This window comes from Mustela lutreola, chromosome X (genome assembly GCF_030435805.1).
Source record: "Mustela lutreola isolate mMusLut2 chromosome X, mMusLut2.pri, whole genome shotgun sequence".
Classification (NCBI taxonomy): Eukaryota; Metazoa; Chordata; class Mammalia; order Carnivora; family Mustelidae; genus Mustela; species Mustela lutreola.
In genome coordinates, this window is record NC_081308.1 from 23,016,865 (window position 1) to 23,034,292 (window position 17,428).

A 17,428-nucleotide genomic window follows, 5' to 3' on the forward strand; every position below is an offset into this window, starting at 1 on the left:
CGGTCCTGTCCCTGCTGTCAGCTCTAGAAGATTCCGGGGACAGATAAACCGATGTAATACTCTGAATTCTTGTTCTGAGAACTCTGAGAAATAATAGCCTGGGCCCGGGGTGTTCGTATCGGAGGGGTCAATGTAGGACCTTCTGTGAATTCAGTGGAACTTCCCCTCCCCCATAACAGAGGCATCTCCTCAGATCCGGGCCCCTGCTGTCAGCCCTGGGAAACCCCAGTAGCTGAAGATATTTGACTCGGGTGTTTGCTTCAGGTTATCAGAGGAAGGAGTCCGAGGCTCTACCAGGAGTTGACAAACACCCCTATTTATGTTAAGAGAAACAGCCTCCCTAGAACAGTGGAGGCCCTAAAGAGCCCCACTCTTGCTGTTAGCCCCGGGAGGCTCTTAGTATGGCTGCAGGGCCCAGGTGCCTGTCGCTTCACCTTTTGGTTAGTCGGGGGAAGAGGGGTACATAAAAGCCTTGGTTTAAGGCTATTCTATTCAGGTAAGCGGAGGGAGTCCTAGGAATGGGTTTTTTTTTTTTTTTTAATTTTTTAAAAGATTATTTATTTATTTATTTATTTGACAGAGATCACAAGTAGGCAGAGAGGCAGGCAGAGGGGGAGGGGGAAGCAGGCTCGCTGCTGAGCAGAGAACCCGATGTGCGGTTCGATCCCAGGACCCTGAGATCATGACCTGAGCCGAAGGCAGAGGCTTTAATGCGCTGAGCCACCCAGGTGACCCCCTAGAGGAATGGTTTTGCGTGAAATTCATAACCTTAATCAAGGACTGAGGGGAATTCCTCCCTCAGGACAAAAGGGGTCCCAAAGAATGTCTCCCATGCTTAAACTCAGGTGGATCCTTAGCAAGATTATGAGGCTAAGATGTCTCTCTATCCTCAGTGGTCCCAGGGAGATGAGCCCAATTAAAAGGAGATGATTCAGGCCATTCTAGAGGTCAAAGTGAGAACAGAGGCAGGGAGGATACAGAGTTAGGATCCTCCTCTGTGGTCAGTCTTGGAAAACCTTGGAGAGAACTGCATTCTGACTCTCCACCCTTCCCCCTTTCCCCCACCGCCTCCCCCACCAAACCCCCCCTCCACTGCAAATCCCAGGATATCAGGTGGATGAGACCCTTGGTGTGATTTTATAGACCTCAGGTCAGTGGAAGCAGGGATACCTGAGAGTCAAGAGTCAAAGGGAGGAGCCAGGGTAAGGAATCTGAGCATTGAGCAAACCACTCATCACAGAACAGAGGCTGTTTCACAGAGCACTCCATGTGATATCATCTCTCAAAGGGGTTCCTGGTTAAGGTATGTTAAACTGAGTCCTTCCTAAGCTCTTTCTCAAACCTTTCAAAAATATGAGTCTTGCTATGAGGGGATAGATCTGAGATCAGCCAAGAGAGGAGTCCTAGGCCCTGCAAGAGGCCAAAGTGAGGGCTCTAGGTGAGGAGTGAGAACCCTATTTATCTTAAGATGGGGAAGGTCCACATAGCTTTGCCATTGCTGTCATCTCAGGACACCCTTAGGCAGAGGTGCTCAGAAGTGGTTCTCCTTCAGTTCCTTCTCCAGGATGTCAGGGAGGTGAGGGCTTTGAACTGAGGGGTCAGCATCAAATCAGTTAAGCAGAGGACCTTAGGTCCTGCAAGAAGTAAAGGTAATGACACTGAATGTGAAGAGAAATACCCCTACTCCACAACAGGGGAGGCACCATAGAGCCTAGGTTTGCCAAATCCTGTATCAGCTCCAGTAGGACTCAGGTACGAGTGGGAGGCTTCAGCCCAAGGTGAGCTCTGGTTACTTCCAGAGTCCTCAGGGTAAAGGTTAATCCAAGAAGGGGAGCCTTGAAGGATCCTAGAGTAGAGCCTTCAAGGAAACCTGGACGGATGGCTGTTGATAAAGCCCAAGATAATATCTCCCTGATAGAGGATATCACACCATTTCATCCTCTTTCCTCCAGTTCACTGAATCATCTGTAGTCTTTTTCACACTCGTGCCTGCTTCTCTGACCAGAATCATCATGCCTCGGGGCCAGAAGAGTAAGCTTCGTGCCCGTGAAAAACGCCGCCAGGCTCGAGAAGAGTCAGGGCATCTGGTGGATGCTCAGGCTACTGTACCAGAGAAAGAAAAGCCCTCTTCATCTCCACCTCCTCATTTCAAAGATGCTCCCCAGAGCTCACCTGCCACAGGAGCACACAGTAATCCTCAAATTACTGGCAGAGTCCACTCCACCAGCACTACTGCTGAAGCTGCTCCAAACACAAGATTTAATGAAGGTGCCAAAAAGCAAGTGGAGGAAAAGCCAAATGCCTCACAGGCCAAAGATACCACTGAGCACTGGCCCAGAGGCCCTATAGATAAGAAGGTTGCTATGTTGGTATACTACCTGCTGTACAAGTATCAAATGAAAGAGTCCATTACCAAGGCAGATATGCTGAAAAATGTAATCCAGATTTACAAGAATCACTTCCATGAGATCCTCTGGAAAGCCTCTGAGCACTTGGAGCTGGTGTTTGGCCTTGACGTGAAGGAAGTGGATCCCAACAGGAACATCTATGTTCTTGTCAACAAATTGGAATCCAGCTATAATGGGAGAGTAAATGAGAATGGAGGTGTGCCCAAGACTGGCCTGTTGATGACTGTCCTGGGTGTGATCTTCACAAAGGGCAACTGTGCCACTGAGGAGCAAGTCTGGGAAGTGCTGAATATGATGGGGTTATATGATGGAATGAAGAACTTCATCTATGGGGAGCCCAGGAAGCTCATCACCAAAGATTGGGTGAAAGAAGAGTACCTGGAGTACCGGCAGGTGGCCGACAGTGATCCTCCACGCTATGAGTTCCTGTGGGGTCCCAGAGCCCACGCTGAGACCAGCAAGATGAGAGTCCTAGAGTTTGTGGCCAAGATCCATAATACCGTCCCAAGTGCCTTCCCAACCTGGTATGAAGAGGCTTTGAGAGATGAGGAAGAGCGAGCTAGAGCCAGAGTTGTAGCCAAGGCTTGTACCGCTGCTATGGCAAGTGCACGCTCCAGGGCCCTGGCCAGCAGCTTCTCCTGCCCCAAGTAAAGTTTGAAGAAGGTTATTACTATGTGTTTGAAGAGAACAGCTAATGTTCTCATTAGTGAAAGATCAGGGTGAACCTGGAGATAAGAGAGTACATGACACATTTGTGTTCCTGTTTTACATAATAATCTGGATATTTGTCTAAGTGTTTTTTTGTTTTGTTTTTGTTTTTGTTTTTTTGAGAGAGAGAGGATGAGAATGGTGGGGAGGCGCAAGGGGAGAGAGAGAATCTTAAGCAAGTTCCACGCCCAGCACAGAGCCTGACATGGCTTGATCTCATGACCTTGAGGTCATGCGTGAGCCAAAATCAAGAGTCACTTAACTGACTAAGCCACTCAGGCACTGCAATATTGTTCTGTTTAATAGAAGGGTTAACTAGCTTCAGAATCTGAGTTTGTGAATGGTGTAAATCACACATTTATTGACATTTATGAGTTTTAAGAGTAAGCATTTTACTATTTTATAGAACAAATTGGGAATTATTCCATTTTATTCAGTTACTTGGAAAAAGATAATGTAGTAGTGGATTAGGCACTTCCTTGGAAATGTGAAAGAAGTCAGCAGTAAATCCTGGGATCAAGAAATAGAGAAAAAGAAAAAGATGATACATCTTTGTATTCCTTTATCACTATTTGGTCTGTTCTGTAAATTTAAGAGATATGCTTAGATGTGCTTAGCTTATTCAAGCATGTAGACTTAATTACATCATAATAAATTAGACCTCTTGCATACCGTCTCATTTATTTCTCAGACATTCCTTCAGCATCTTACCTTTGGGGAGGCTTCCTGCTAGTACTAGGAGTGTCAGGATAAACAGGACCCACCCATAGAGTTTTAGAGTGTAGAAACAGCTGTGGAGTAAGAAAGAGGGTGGGATACACCCTAAGACCTAAGGACAAGTGAAAAGGAGAGGACCTGGGAGGATCCAGATGTGAGAAGTCAAGTGTAAGCACCCTGAGGCTAGTGGGTCTGGGGCCTCGGGAAACTGCAAGTCCTTTGGTATGAGTTATTTTTACCTGAAGCTGGAGGGTGGATCAGATGAAGCTGCTGTGGGAGTGAGGCAAGGGCCGGACCCTCAGAAGCTGTGTCCAGAGTTAAGAGGCTAAAGCCTGGAATGGAAAACTGTTTCACGCAATTACTTTAAGATCATGAATTAACCAGAGAGAAATCTCCACCAGGGACAGAAGTGGAAGGTGTCCTGCATCCTTTCCTGCTGTTCTTTTCCCAGTGCAGTTAAGCACAGCACACAAACTATGTTTTTGAGAAATAGGAGTGATATACAAAATGGCTATGTTCAGAAGCCACTGTGCTAACGATATTAGCTCTGGCCTGGAAGAGACACAGCCCACTACATTAAAGTTCATTTTATTAGGTTTTGTGTAATTTGGCAAACTCCAAGTGAGGGCTAAATTTTTAATGGAACTGAAATAAAGGAAAACAAAAGTGGTCTGGATGAAAGGGCAGTTGGAGGGAGGTGCTTCTTGACACAAAGGACCCTTAAGTTCCACTTAACTGGGGAAGACTCCCCCCAGCATGCAATAAGTAACATCCTGAAAACTTGCAGAGCAAGCAATTTAGCTTTACAATTTAGCTATGCATCATGTTGGCTGATTTGATATGCTATCTCATAGAGTGCTACATATCCTCCCATACCTCTTGGATTAAAAAAAAATAATAACTGAAAATTATTAGACTCAGTACATGCCAGACACTATGCCAAGTGTTTTCATACATTATATACATGCCAGGAATGCTACACATCAGGGCCTCTCTAGCTGAAAAACCTTACAGATCTTTGAAATTTTCCTGACTTCCCCTGTCATAAATGACTGAAGTGGGACTGGACTTCTGGTCTGAATTCATTTAGAGTTCCTAACTATTTCATGTCTTCTTGAATAAAGCAAATATTTTGTCTCTTAATTCATTTCTACTCTCAATGCTCCACAATGTCTTTCAGGCAACTGAGATGAAGGACCCTCTTGCCAATGTATTAAGCCCAGCTTTAACAAATAAAAAAGAACATGAGAATTAAAAACAATTTCAGGATGTTCCCAGTAAAACAGAAAGCCCAGAATCACCTGCGTTTCCCCTAACTTAGAACATTCCAAACCCTTGAAGATGTCCACTGTCTGTCCCATTCCTGACCTTTGGCCGTAAAGTTTAGACTGCTCATCTGCTCTGGGTGCGTCTAAGTTTTTTCCAAGTCAGCTTGTGAGCAGTCTGATTTGGCACAGGATCTACTGATTCTTGTAAGATAACCCTGAAGTTAGGGAAGAGGTTTTAGAAAAACAGATGAAATTCTTAATAAAGAGGAATTTAATCTGATCATTTACTTGAGACTGGCCACTGAACCCATATGTTGATAAGTGAACTTAACAAAGTGGTCAAGAATAAAAACCTTCCTCCTAAGTGGTAGATGAGGAAAGCCAGAAGAAATCATTATATAGCAACCGTGGCAGAGACTAGATTCCTAAAATCTCAGGTGTCCTTCCATGAGGATGTAGTAATTTTCTACTGCTGACAAATTGCTGTAAGTCAAGGTACTTAGAACAACACACACTCTTTATCTCACATTTTTGTAGGTAATATATATGGGTTAGCTGTGCAGTTTTCTTTGTTCAGGGTTACACAAAGCCCAAATCAAGCTGTCAGTCTTGGTTCTTACTGAGAGATACTGAGAAGCATCTCATTCCACACATACACAGGTTGCTTTCAAAATCTAGTTCTATGAGGAATTCAGTGCCTTGTGACTATAAGACTGAAGCCCTGTTTCCTTGCTGAATGTTAGCTGGAACTGCCATAGCTCCTCAAGGTCTCTCTCCACTTTTTGCATATGGGCCCCTGCTTCAGAAACAGCATATTGACTCTTTCTCATGTGGAAACTCTTCTGCCCCCCACTCTGCTGCATTTCTCTTCTGCTTCCAGCCAAACGAAGTCCTCTGCTTCTAAGGGCTCATGTCATTAGATTGGGCCCACTCAGATAATACAGTACAAAATTTTAATCACATATGCAAAGTGCCTTTTACCATGTAACATAACATATTGACAAGTTTTCAAGATAAAGGTATGGGCATCCTTGTGGAACAATTATTCAGTCCACTTCCAAGGAAGAAGATGTCTCCCTGGCAGATATGCCAGATTTGATAAGAAAGAAAAAAAAATGTTAGCATACACCTGACTCTTGTCTATACCTGCACCAGATGAAAATTCTGAAACTTTTTCAGTGTGTTTAAAGATACCTGAACAAGTGTTCAGCCATGTCCTTCTGGTGGTGGATAGCAAAGACTCACAAGTTAGAGGTTTTTCATTGAGCAAAAGGAATCAGAAAATTCTCCGTGTATTGAGAGTATAGAGGTTATTGGTAAAAGTTCAGAAAGGTGTTATAGAGTGAAAAAGGGTGACACCTCCCTGCTGAAATTTTCAGTGTCCTTTAGAAAACTGCTGTGGTTCTGTATTTGAAAACATTAGTCACATAGGGGCACTAGAAAAAGTTGCTGAATTGCAAGGAAATCTGATCTCAGGAAAATCCTCCAGGAACAAAGAGAGCTAATGCTATAACAAACTAGAACAGTTGCTCTTTTCTGAGTACCTATTATGTACCCATTAATGGGAAGGTTTACAGATCTTCAAGACACTTCATGTCTCATTATCTTTGGTTCATATGGAGGTACCTGCCGGTGGCTACAAAGGGTCATGTGACTATCCTTGACACTGTAGTATGCGCAGAAGCATGCTTCTCACCTCCAAAGGTATTTGAGAACTAGTGTGCCAACTCTATGCTTTTTGTTTCACTGAACAGCAAACATGCGGAGCGTATGTTGAGATGTGGAAGCTCATGATAGAAGCACCCTGGATTCCAGGGTCACCTGACAATGGAGACACCCTGCCAACGCCCATCAAATTTTATGTACAAAACAATTTAAATTTTGTTATATTAAGCCATTTGCAATCAGATTTTTCCAATTACATCTCATTTACTTTACCTGAAAACTACACAGATAGTATTTCTGTTCTCTTATTTAAATATTTTAATGACAAAGGAAATAGGGCATATGTTCTTGTTGCCAAAAAATTCTAATAGGGACACCTGGGTGGCTTGGGGCGCCTGAGTGCCTCAGTTGTTAAGCGTCTGCCTTCAGCTCAGGTCAAGATCTTAAGGTCCTGGGATTGAGATCCTACTCAGTGGGAAGCCTGCTTCTTCCTCTCCCCCTCCCCCTGCTTGTGTTCCCTCTCTCTCTCTGTCAAATAAATAAATAAAATCTTTAAAAAAATCTAACAATAGGGAGAGATTATAATTCTTCCTTACTATGTTCTTTCAAATTTTATCCCTTCCTAGAGGTAACTGCATTAAAAAATCTTGTGTGTAGTATTTTAAGACTGATTCTAGGCCTATTCTTACATACATGGGTTAGAAAAATACACTGTAATGATTGTCTTATGGTTTCACTTATTTGTGGAGGATATCCATTATCCTTCCTTAATACCCATCACTGGGCTCAGCCATCCCCCCACCCCCCTCCCCTCTAAAACCCTCAGTTTGATTCCTGGAGTCCACAGTCTCTCATGGTTCATCTCCCCTTCTGATTCCTCTCCTTCATTTTCCCTTCCTTCTCCTAATGTCCTCCATGCTATTCCATGTGTTCCACCAATAAGCGGTGATGGATATTAAGGAGGGCACATATTGCATAGAGAACTGGGTGTTATATGCGAACAATGACTCATGGAACACTACATCAAAAACTGATGATGTACTGTATGGTGACTAACATAGCATAATAAAAAATTACTTTAAATTTAAAAAAGGATATCTACACCCTTTTAATCTATTCTAACTTTTACACTAACAATATGAACTATTTAATAAAATTCTGAAGAAAAAAACCGTACATCAATCATTCAGAGACATTTATATCCATTTTCATATATCCCCTTTCAATCTGTATTGCTATGTGAACATGTTTACTTTGTTGAAATCACAGGATACATATAATTCTCTATTACTTCTTTGCTTACTTCTCATTTTATTCTCCATTTTTTGCCATGTTTTACTTTGTTTTCTATAATTGTAGTTTTTAGAAACTAGATTGATTTTATTGACTTTAAACCACAATTCACTTAACCATTGCCTCAATGTTGGGTACTTATTTTTTTCTAATCCATGTTATTATATGTACCAATGTAAGGACTATCTTTTGCTATAAGCTTTTTTTTTTTAAAGCAAAATACACTGCGAGTTTCAAAAATACACATGGAACAGTGTACATATCATCTTGCCTCTTGTCCTCATCCCTGAATTAAATACATGCAGGATTTTTCCAAGAGAGCACAAATAGATCTACCTCACTCTGTCAATTTTAGAATTCTAAACCACCTATGTGCCATAATCAATTTAAATATTCTCCTCTTGATGGACACAGGGAATTGTTTCTCATGATTAAGAGAACTGATATCAACACAACTGAACATCATTTCTTGGCAAATGTGGATGTTTTATTATGGAGAGATGTAGAAAAAGGCAAGTAGAGGGGAAAGAATCTGACAACAGTGAAGTTTTACAAATATTGATGACATTCTGTTCTAATAATTTTATACCAACTTATCTCTTCATACATTTATATATGTGAATAAATTCAGCTTTCAGTGGCATTTTATTTTATCAATCTTTTGAATTTTGGTCAAACTTTTGATAAAAAATATACTATCTCTCTGATCATTTAAATTGTATTACACTATTTTCTAAACAGATTAAGCAGAAAATTAATTTAATCATTCACCTATATAAAGCAAGATTTCTATAGTGATATCTTAAGTGCTAGGATTCCTTTGAGTGCATAGTTTAAAATTCTATGTCCATAAGACTTTCCTCTTTACTTCGAGAAGCTCCAATTTACCAGAATGACCAGGCACCAGGAAATGGGCCTAGACAGGAAAGCATCAGTGAGTGAAGAAATATCAGGAAGACCAGGGGTGGAGGAAGTAGAGCAATTTTCAGGATCCATGAGAGAGATCACATATAAGTAAAACCAGTCCAGAGAACCCAGGGCAGCTGGTGGTCAGGAACCTGAATGAAGGCTTTAGCAGAAGGGAGTTGGGGGAAACTGGAGGGGGAGATGAACCATGAGAGACTATGGACTCTGAAAAACAGTCTGAGGGTTTTGAAGGGGTGGTGTGTGAGAAGTTGGGTGAGTCTGGTGGTGAGTATTATGGAGGGCACATATTGCATGGAGCACTGGGTGTAGTGCATAAACAATGAATTCTGGTACACTGAAAATAAATTTAAAAAATAAAAACAATTATTAAAAAAAATAGAAAAGTTGCCAGAAGGTGAGAACGTGTAGAATCTGGGTGGAGGGTACCAGACAGTTTACATGGATAGGCTAGGAAATCTCTGAATCATCACAGCCAGCCCAAAGTTGTAGAGTGATATGAGTGGGTAGATCTTCAGGTTAAAAGAACCATAGGCAAGCCCGGCATCCTTTCCCACTCCCACCCCCACCAATCTCCCAACCCTCCCACCAAAAAATGCCCCCTGACCAGGGTCAGACAATAAAGCTCCCCTGTGTCACCCATTAAGTAATGTTACCGATGGAATCTGGGAAAGCTACATCTCTCCACTACTCTAATCATTCCATGCATCCATGCCAGTGACCAAAGTTATGAGAGATCTTGATACCTGATGGAAAAGGCTATTTATTCCCCTATGTACATGGCCATGTGCCACTGATATTGAAGCTGTGCAAACAGGTGGGCTTGGTGGTGATTCAGAATGTTTAAAATAGGCCAAGTATTACCAAGTATTACCAATGAGGGCAGTGCCCTTGTGCAACTGCAAGGAGGGAAAACTGCAAGGGGGAATTCGTGGAGGCTAATTACCCCAGTGGCCCTTGGAATAAAGGGCTGAGTGTAGACATGCCTTGAAAAACAACCCAGGTGTTATCCCCAGCTCTGGTTACCTCCTGCAGTTCCTGACTTCTTTGCACACCAGAGGGCAGATGTATTCTGGCTGTGTTTGGTGGTCTGTGTTGCTACCAGACACTAACTAGAGTAGGGGGTAGACTCACAATGCAAACGTTTACAGGGTGGATGGAAAACTACTGGAGAGGGGTGCCTGGATGGCTCAGTGGGTTAAGCCTCTGCCTTTGGCTCAGGTCATGATCCCAGGATCCTGGGATCGAGCCGCGCATCGGGCTCTCTGCTCAGCAGGGAGCCTGCTTCTCCCTCTATCTCTGCCTGATGCTCTGCCTACTTGTGATCTCGCGCGCGCGCTCTCTCTCTCTCTGTTAAATAAATAAATAAAATCTTTAAAAAAGAAAAGAAAACTACTGGAGATGGTACACTTTCTTGTTAAGCTGGGAATGATGGTTATATGTGAAATCCAAAACTCCATTACTGCCACAACCCTGACTCAACTGAATTGAAGTTTTTAAAAATATTTAATAAAAAAAATTAAAAACACGATTCGGACTAACCATTCTCAAAATTATCACACAATCTACAGAAATTTTTATATCCACAACCTCAGGCCATTAGAGGGAAGGGTCCCAGACCCTAAGATGTAACAGTTAAGATCCTGAGGGAGTTCTTTGGGAGCCATTCCACCATAACAGAATGGACCTATACAGACCCATCCCTGCTATCAGCACTTCTAAGCCCATAACTCGCTGTTAGGTTCAAGGGCTCCTTCACTTCACCCTCTGGCAACTGGGAATGGAGGGTTGGAAGGTGGGATACCCGACGACGAAGTCTTGGCTTGAGGCTCACTGACTCAAATCACGAAAGAGTCACGTCCTAGACCTCCCAGGAGACAACAAAAGACCTCGGAGTAAGTTTCGCCAGAGTCTTCCACCCCCACAAAACAGACTCCACCCTTCACCTCCAAAGGCCACACCCCTGCCTTCAGCCCCTATGGGAATAACCGGAAGTGGGAAGTGGATTCCCCCCAACTTCCGTCTCTGGCTTCTCCGAGAAGTGAAAGTATTGTTCGGGCTGGTGGTATCAGGTGAGCAGGAGAACTCTTGGGAAGAGTTCCATTCCGTCTGGAATTAGGGTAAAAACCCTGAATGAGACTTGAGGGCACACCACCCCCCCCATTCCCCACTCCGTGTCTGAGGAATGCGCGCGTGGCCGTGCACACCAGAAAGGCGGGGGGTGGGGGGGAGAGGCGGCTGGCAGAATCCCGGCAGATCCTCGACGAGGATTACCTCATGTAGTGCCCTTAAATTCTCCCTTTCTGGACAGGGAGTGGATGGTATCAGATCAGGGGTTGGCACTGGGCCTTCCAGAGCTAGTTGAGGACCCTAAGTTCTGACGGAACCACCTACAACAGATGAGAAAGGCTAGTCAGAACCCGGGCCCCTCCGGCCAGGCCTGGGAGACCCCGGTGGGAGTGGCCGGATATAAGACACCCAGAATTCTATCTCTGGTCTCAGGGAAATGAAAGAATTGGTGCAGAGGGGACTGTGTAAGTTAGAGGGAGAAGACCCAGGCTCTGTCAGGAGATAAGATAAGTCCCTTCATGAGATATGAGGATACCCACTATCCCGTAAGAGTGGGCTGCACAGAGTTGGGCCCTGCCATCAGCAACAGTGAGTCTGGGGCAAAGAACATCCTCTGTGGTACCTTCTAAATTCTTCCTTTGTAGATTCAAAGAGGAGATGGCATTGGGGTGGGGTTTCTGGCCTCGGGTCAGTGAATAGAAGAGTCTGAGGTCCTAACAGAAGTAAAGGTGAGGACACTGAGTGAGGTCCGAGTGACCTCCCACCCCCAAAAATGGGTTTTCAGAGTTCTGATTCTGTTCTCCAGCCTAGGGAGGGCGAAGGTGAGAGTGGTTGGATGCAAAGCATCCTAAATTACAAAATCTGGCATTTCAAAGTGAATGGCTTCATGTGAGGAGGGCTGTTTTAGGTTTTTGAAAGAAACTACTTCTAGGTCCTGCCAAGAGGTAGTGCAAAAGGTTTGAGGGAACCCTCTTTACCCCAAAAGGTAAGGGGTCACACAGATTTCTGACAGGCCCTGGGCAGGAATTGTCTGATGAAGCATCCATTGAATTCTCCTTGTGAAAACTTAGAGAGGTGAGGCCATTGGACTGGAGCATCAACCTCGGAAAAGCAGAAAGAGGTTACAGGTTCTAACAAGAGTAGTGAGAAAGACCTTGACTGAGTTCTGAGAAAACCACTGACTTCATATCAAAGCAGGTCTGCACAGAGTGCCAACCATGCTATAAACCCTGAAGGTATCAGGCAGATATGTCAGACTAAGGGCTCCCTAATGACCTCTTAAGTAATTTTTAAAAATATAAGGGCCTTGTCTTAAAATGTGGTCTCACACCAGGAGAGGGAAGAGTACCAAGCCCTAGCAGAAGATGAGGTGAGGACCCTGAATGAACAGTAAGGACCCTAATTACCCCAGGATGGAGACAGTCCTTCTGAGCTCTTTCTGTATTGTCATCCTTGAGAAGATATAGTCAGTTGAAGTCTCCCTCAATTTCTCCTATGGAATCAAAGGGAGAGGAAGTATTGAAATGAGGTCAGCCTGAAAGCAATAAAGGGAAATCAGAAGTGGCCAGAAACCAAAATGATAGTCCTGGAAGTGAAATGAGAGAAACACACCTACCCCAAACAGAGAGGCCTCCATAGAGCCTGGCTATTCTAGGCCTTGCTGTCACCCTAGAAGGCCCTAGGCAGATCAGGCAGGTAGCAGTTTAAGGTGAACTCTCGTTACTTTCACAAGGTTTTTAGGAAACAAGCTGAGAAGAGAAAATGAACATTGTGAATTCCTTGAGCAGTGCACGTAAGAAAACCTGCAGAGGTAGTCATTTATAAAGCCAAGACAGCATCGCCCTGTGAATGGGCACACACCATCTTATCCTCTTTCTTCCAGGTTACTGGTTCACCTGTCCACATCTCTGCTGCACCTGAACAGAGTCATCATGCCTCGGGGTCAGAAGAGTAAGCTCCGGGCCCGTGAGAGACGCCGACAGGCCCGAGAAGGTTCACAGGATCTGGTAAGTGCTCAAGCCGCTGCTCAGTTGCACTCCTCTTCCTCCCCTCATTTGGAAGACATTCCTTTAGAGCTCACTAGCTGAATCATTTTCAATCCCCAGGGTCCTCGGACAGCCACATTCACCGCCACTACTGCTGCAGCTGTGTCATACATGAGATCAAATGAAGGCACCAATGAAGTACAGGGAAGGCCAAGATCCTTCCAGAATCCAATAGCCACTGAGCCCTTCCATAGAAGCCCTCTGGGGGAGAAGGTGTTTATATTGGTATACTACCTGCTATATAAGTATCAAACCAAAGAGCCCATTACCAAGGCAGATATGCTTAGAAATGTAATTCAGATCTACAGGAATTACTTCCATGTGATCCTCAGGAAAGCCTCTGATCACTTAGAGCTGGTCTTTGGCCTCGACATGAAGGAGGTGGATCCCAATAGGCACATCTATGTGCTCGTCAACAAATTGGAACCAAGCTATGATGGGAGGCTGAGTAATGAGAGTAGTGTGCCTGAGACTGGTCTGCTGATGACCGTTCTGGGCGTGATCTTCACAAAGGGCAACTGTGCCACTGAGGAGCAAGTCTGGGAAGTGCTGAATATGATGGGGTTATATCCTGGGAGGAAGCACTTCATCTATGGGGAGCCCAGGAAGCTCATCACCAGAGATTTGGTGAAAGAAAATTACCTGGAGTATAGGCAGGTGGTCAACAGTGATCCTCCACGCTATGAGTTCCTGTGGGGTCCCAGAGCCCACGCTGAGACCAGCAAGATGAGAGTTCTTGAGTTTTTGGCCAAGATCCATGATACCATCCCCTCTGCCTTTCCATCCTATTATGAAGAGGCTTTGAGGGATGAGGAAGAACGAGCCCAAGCCAGAGCTGCAGCCAAGGCTCTTATTGCTGCCAGGGCTAATGCACGCTCCAAGGCCATGGCCAGTGCCCGTTCCAGGGCCACGGCTAGCAGCTCCTCCCACCCCTAGTAAAATGTGAGACAGATTCTTCATTTTGTTGTTAAAAAAAAAATACATGTTCTCTTTAGTGGAAGGTCAGGGTGGGGCAGAGAAAACAGACTACATAGCATGTTTATGTTCTCATTCTATATGTTAATTTTTAATTGTTTTTTCTTTCGATAGAAGGTTTATTAGCTTCAAAAAACCAAGGTTATGAATAACATTTTCAAATTTTGTGCTGTACATGAGATTTAAGAGTAAGAGATTATTATTTTGTAAACCAAATTGTGAAATTCCTCATCTTATTTACTAATTTGGACTGTGATAACATGTCAGTGGATTAGGCATTTCCTTGGAAATGTAAAAGAATTCAGCAGTAAGATACTTGGGGTCAAGAAATAGAGAAAAAGTAAAAGATGGCCAAATATTGCATTTTCTTTTCACTTTTAGTTTTTTTAAAACTAAATGATACTGCCTGTGTACATATACATATAGATTACTTAAGAATGTAGGATTAATTGTAGCACAATAAATTAGACCTCTTGCACACTGTCTCGTTTATTTCTTAGATATTCCTTCAGCATTTTGGGGAGGCTTCCTGCTAGTACTGGGAGTGTCAGAATAAACAAGACCCACCCACCGTGCCCATAGGGTTTTAGAGTGTAGAAACAGCTGTCAAGTAAGAAAGAGGATGGGATACACCCTAAGACCTAAGGACATGTGAATAGAAGGAGAGGACATGGGAGGATCCAGATGTGAGAAGTCAAGTGTAAGCACCCCGAGGTTCGTGGGTCTGGGGTCTTGGAAAACTGCAAGTCCTTTGGTGTGAGTCAGCTTTACCTGAAGCTGGGTGGTGGATCAGATGAAGCTGCTGTGGGAGTGAGGCAAGGGCCAAACCCTCAGAAGCTGTGTCCAGAGTTAAGAGGCTAAAGCCTGGTGTGGGGATGCCTAGCTCAGTCAGTTAACCTTCTGCCTTTGCAGCTCAGGTCACGATCCCAGGACCCTGGAATCGAGCCCCATACCAGGTGTCTTTGGGCACCCTGAAAACCAGGATTTTCCCCTGCAGCACATACAGACAAAAGTCAGTAAAATGATGGCCTGTTAATTTTTCTTTTCTTATCAAAGCTGGCATGTCTCCCGGGAGACTTTTTCCACCTTGGAGGTACACTGAGTAATTGCTCCATGAAGATACCCATACCCTTATCTCCGAAACCTGTGAATTTGTTGTTATACTTTGTAGATGTAGTGAGGTTATGAAAATAACCAGACTGCTTCTCCCTCTCTCTCTCTGCTCTGCTACATTCCACTCATGCTCTCTCTCCCTCACTCTCTCTCTCAAATAAAATATTAAAAATATTAAAATAGTTTGGAAAACTATTTCTAGAAATTACTTTTTAAGATCACGAATTAGCCAGAAATGGGACAGAAATGAAAGGTGCCCTGTGCTCTTGTCTCAGTATAGGTGAACACAGTGCACAAACTAGATATTTTATGTAGATTGTTTCCAGGGAGTCTCTGAGAAATAAGGGTAATTAATTACGCCTTAACCTGTGATTCTCAGAAGCCATTTTGCTGGCAATCTTTGACTTGTACTGTCAAAGACAGAGCTCACTCTTTTAACTTTTTTTTTTTTTTTTTAAAGATTTTATTTATTATTTATTTGACAGAGAGAGAGAAATCACAAGTAGGCAGAGAGTCAGGCAGAGAGAGAGAGAGAGAAGCAGGCTCCCGCTGAGCAAAGAGCCCGATGCGGGGCTCGATCCCAGGACACTGAGATCATGACCTGAGCCGAAGGCAGTGGCTTAATCCACTGAGCCACCCAGGCGCCCAACTTTTTTTTTTTTTAAGAGCTCACTCTTTTAATAGGGTATTTAAATTAAGTTATCTTGTGTGTAAATTGGTAAACTCAAAAAAAAAAAAAAAAAAGAGATAGATGTTTTGATGAGAGTGAACTAGGTAGCCCTTGACACATTTTCTATGAACATTCTATGCATACAGCGGGGGAAGATTTTCCCAGCTCACGATAAAAATCCTCAAAATGTTCCTTAGTGGGTAACTTACTTTTATTTGGTTGAAAGTATCTTGGCTGATTTGGTGTGCTATGTATTAGAGCTTTGTATTGCTATGTATATTCTCTGACATATCCAGGATAAAAATATATTTTAAAATTCCAAGATGGGAGGTTGATAGCATTTGATGTCAGAATTTTAATAGTAATAACTGGTAATTATTAAATATCCAAAAAGCCATTCCTTGTACCAGGTGCCTTACATAAATTGCATTCCAACAGTTTTTGATCTCACAAGGTATCACTGAGCCAGAGAGCAAGCTGACTACATTAAGCCCATTTTGCAGACGAGAAACCTGAGGCACACATATCTCTGAAATTTTCATGACTTCACATGTTTCAGAAAACACAACCCTGAGAATAAAGCCCTGGTCTGAATTCCTCTGGAGCCCACGCTGTTGCAGCCTGAAGCCAACCTTCTGTCTCTTAATTACTTTCTTTTCTCACTATTCCATGATGGCTCTCTGGCAATGAAAGAAGGACCCTGTGGCCGAAGTACTAAAAGCAGGTTTAAAGAAGGAAGGTGCAAATGAAAATCAAACACAATTTGGGGGTTTTCATGGGGTTCATTTTCCTAGGATCCTCCTGCCCCTCACCCCAGGGTCCCTTGAGAGCTGGCTCTGCCCTGGTCTCAGCACTTGTGTGGAGTCCCCAGTCCCGGCACTTTCCTGCATGACAGCTCCCTCCACTGGGACTTCCCCGCTGGGCCTTTGAGTCCAATCTAGGATCTGACCTGATGACCAGCTCTCCTCTGTTGTCCTCCTCTGGAGGCTACACCTGATTCTGGTGGAAGAGACAGCTGCTGTCCCTCGGCCTCCCCTGACTCAGAGCATTCCAACTCCCTACAGCTTCCATCTCTCCTCCTGGCTCTTCCTCTCACAGCAATTGCCTTCCCCTGTAATTTTGACAGTGAGGTTTAGACACTCCTTTACCCCTCACCCCCACCCTGGATACCTCCACCACATTCACAAAAGTCTATTTTTTTAAAAAAATTAATTTTTTTTCAGTGTTCCAAAATTCATTGCTTATGCACCACACCCAGTGTTCCATGCCTGCTGATAGGTAGACTCTAATTTGACACAGAATATAGTGGCTATAATATCTTGGAGCAAAAATATATTCATGAAGTTAGGAGATATTAAGAAGAATAAAAAATAGAAATAAAGGAAAATTAAAGCTAATGAATTATTTGAGACTGGCCACTGAATTCACACACTGAACAGTAAGCTGCACTGAGTGGTCAAAAACCAAAGCCTCCCTCTTACATTGTAGATGAGGAAGGAAGGGAAATCACTATGTAGCTTCCATTGGCAGATGATGGATTCTAACAGACCCTGTAGTTTTTCAGGAATTTAT

The 17,428-nt window shown here is 43.6% G+C and overlaps 2 protein-coding genes across 2 annotated transcripts; both read left to right on the forward strand.

Annotated features, from left to right (window-relative positions):
- The first annotated feature begins 2,012 nt into the window (after positions 1 to 2,012).
- Positions 2,013 to 3,344, forward strand: LOC131821697 (melanoma-associated antigen B10-like). The gene has a single exon (XM_059157961.1). The coding sequence runs from the start codon at positions 2,013 to 2,015 to the stop codon at positions 3,057 to 3,059; it is 1,047 nt and encodes a 348-aa protein (XP_059013944.1). The 3' UTR covers positions 3,060 to 3,344.
- A 3,516-nt stretch (positions 3,345 to 6,860) lies between these two features.
- LOC131820899 (melanoma-associated antigen B10-like) lies at positions 6,861 to 14,528 on the forward strand. Its single transcript, XM_059156781.1, has 4 exons — positions 6,861 to 6,869; positions 10,916 to 11,055; positions 12,936 to 13,059; positions 13,159 to 14,528. The coding sequence occupies exons 1-4, from the start codon at positions 6,861 to 6,863 to the stop codon at positions 14,032 to 14,034; spliced, it is 1,149 nt and encodes a 382-aa protein (XP_059012764.1). The 3' UTR covers positions 14,035 to 14,528.
- Positions 14,529 to 17,428: the final 2,900 nt, after the last annotated feature.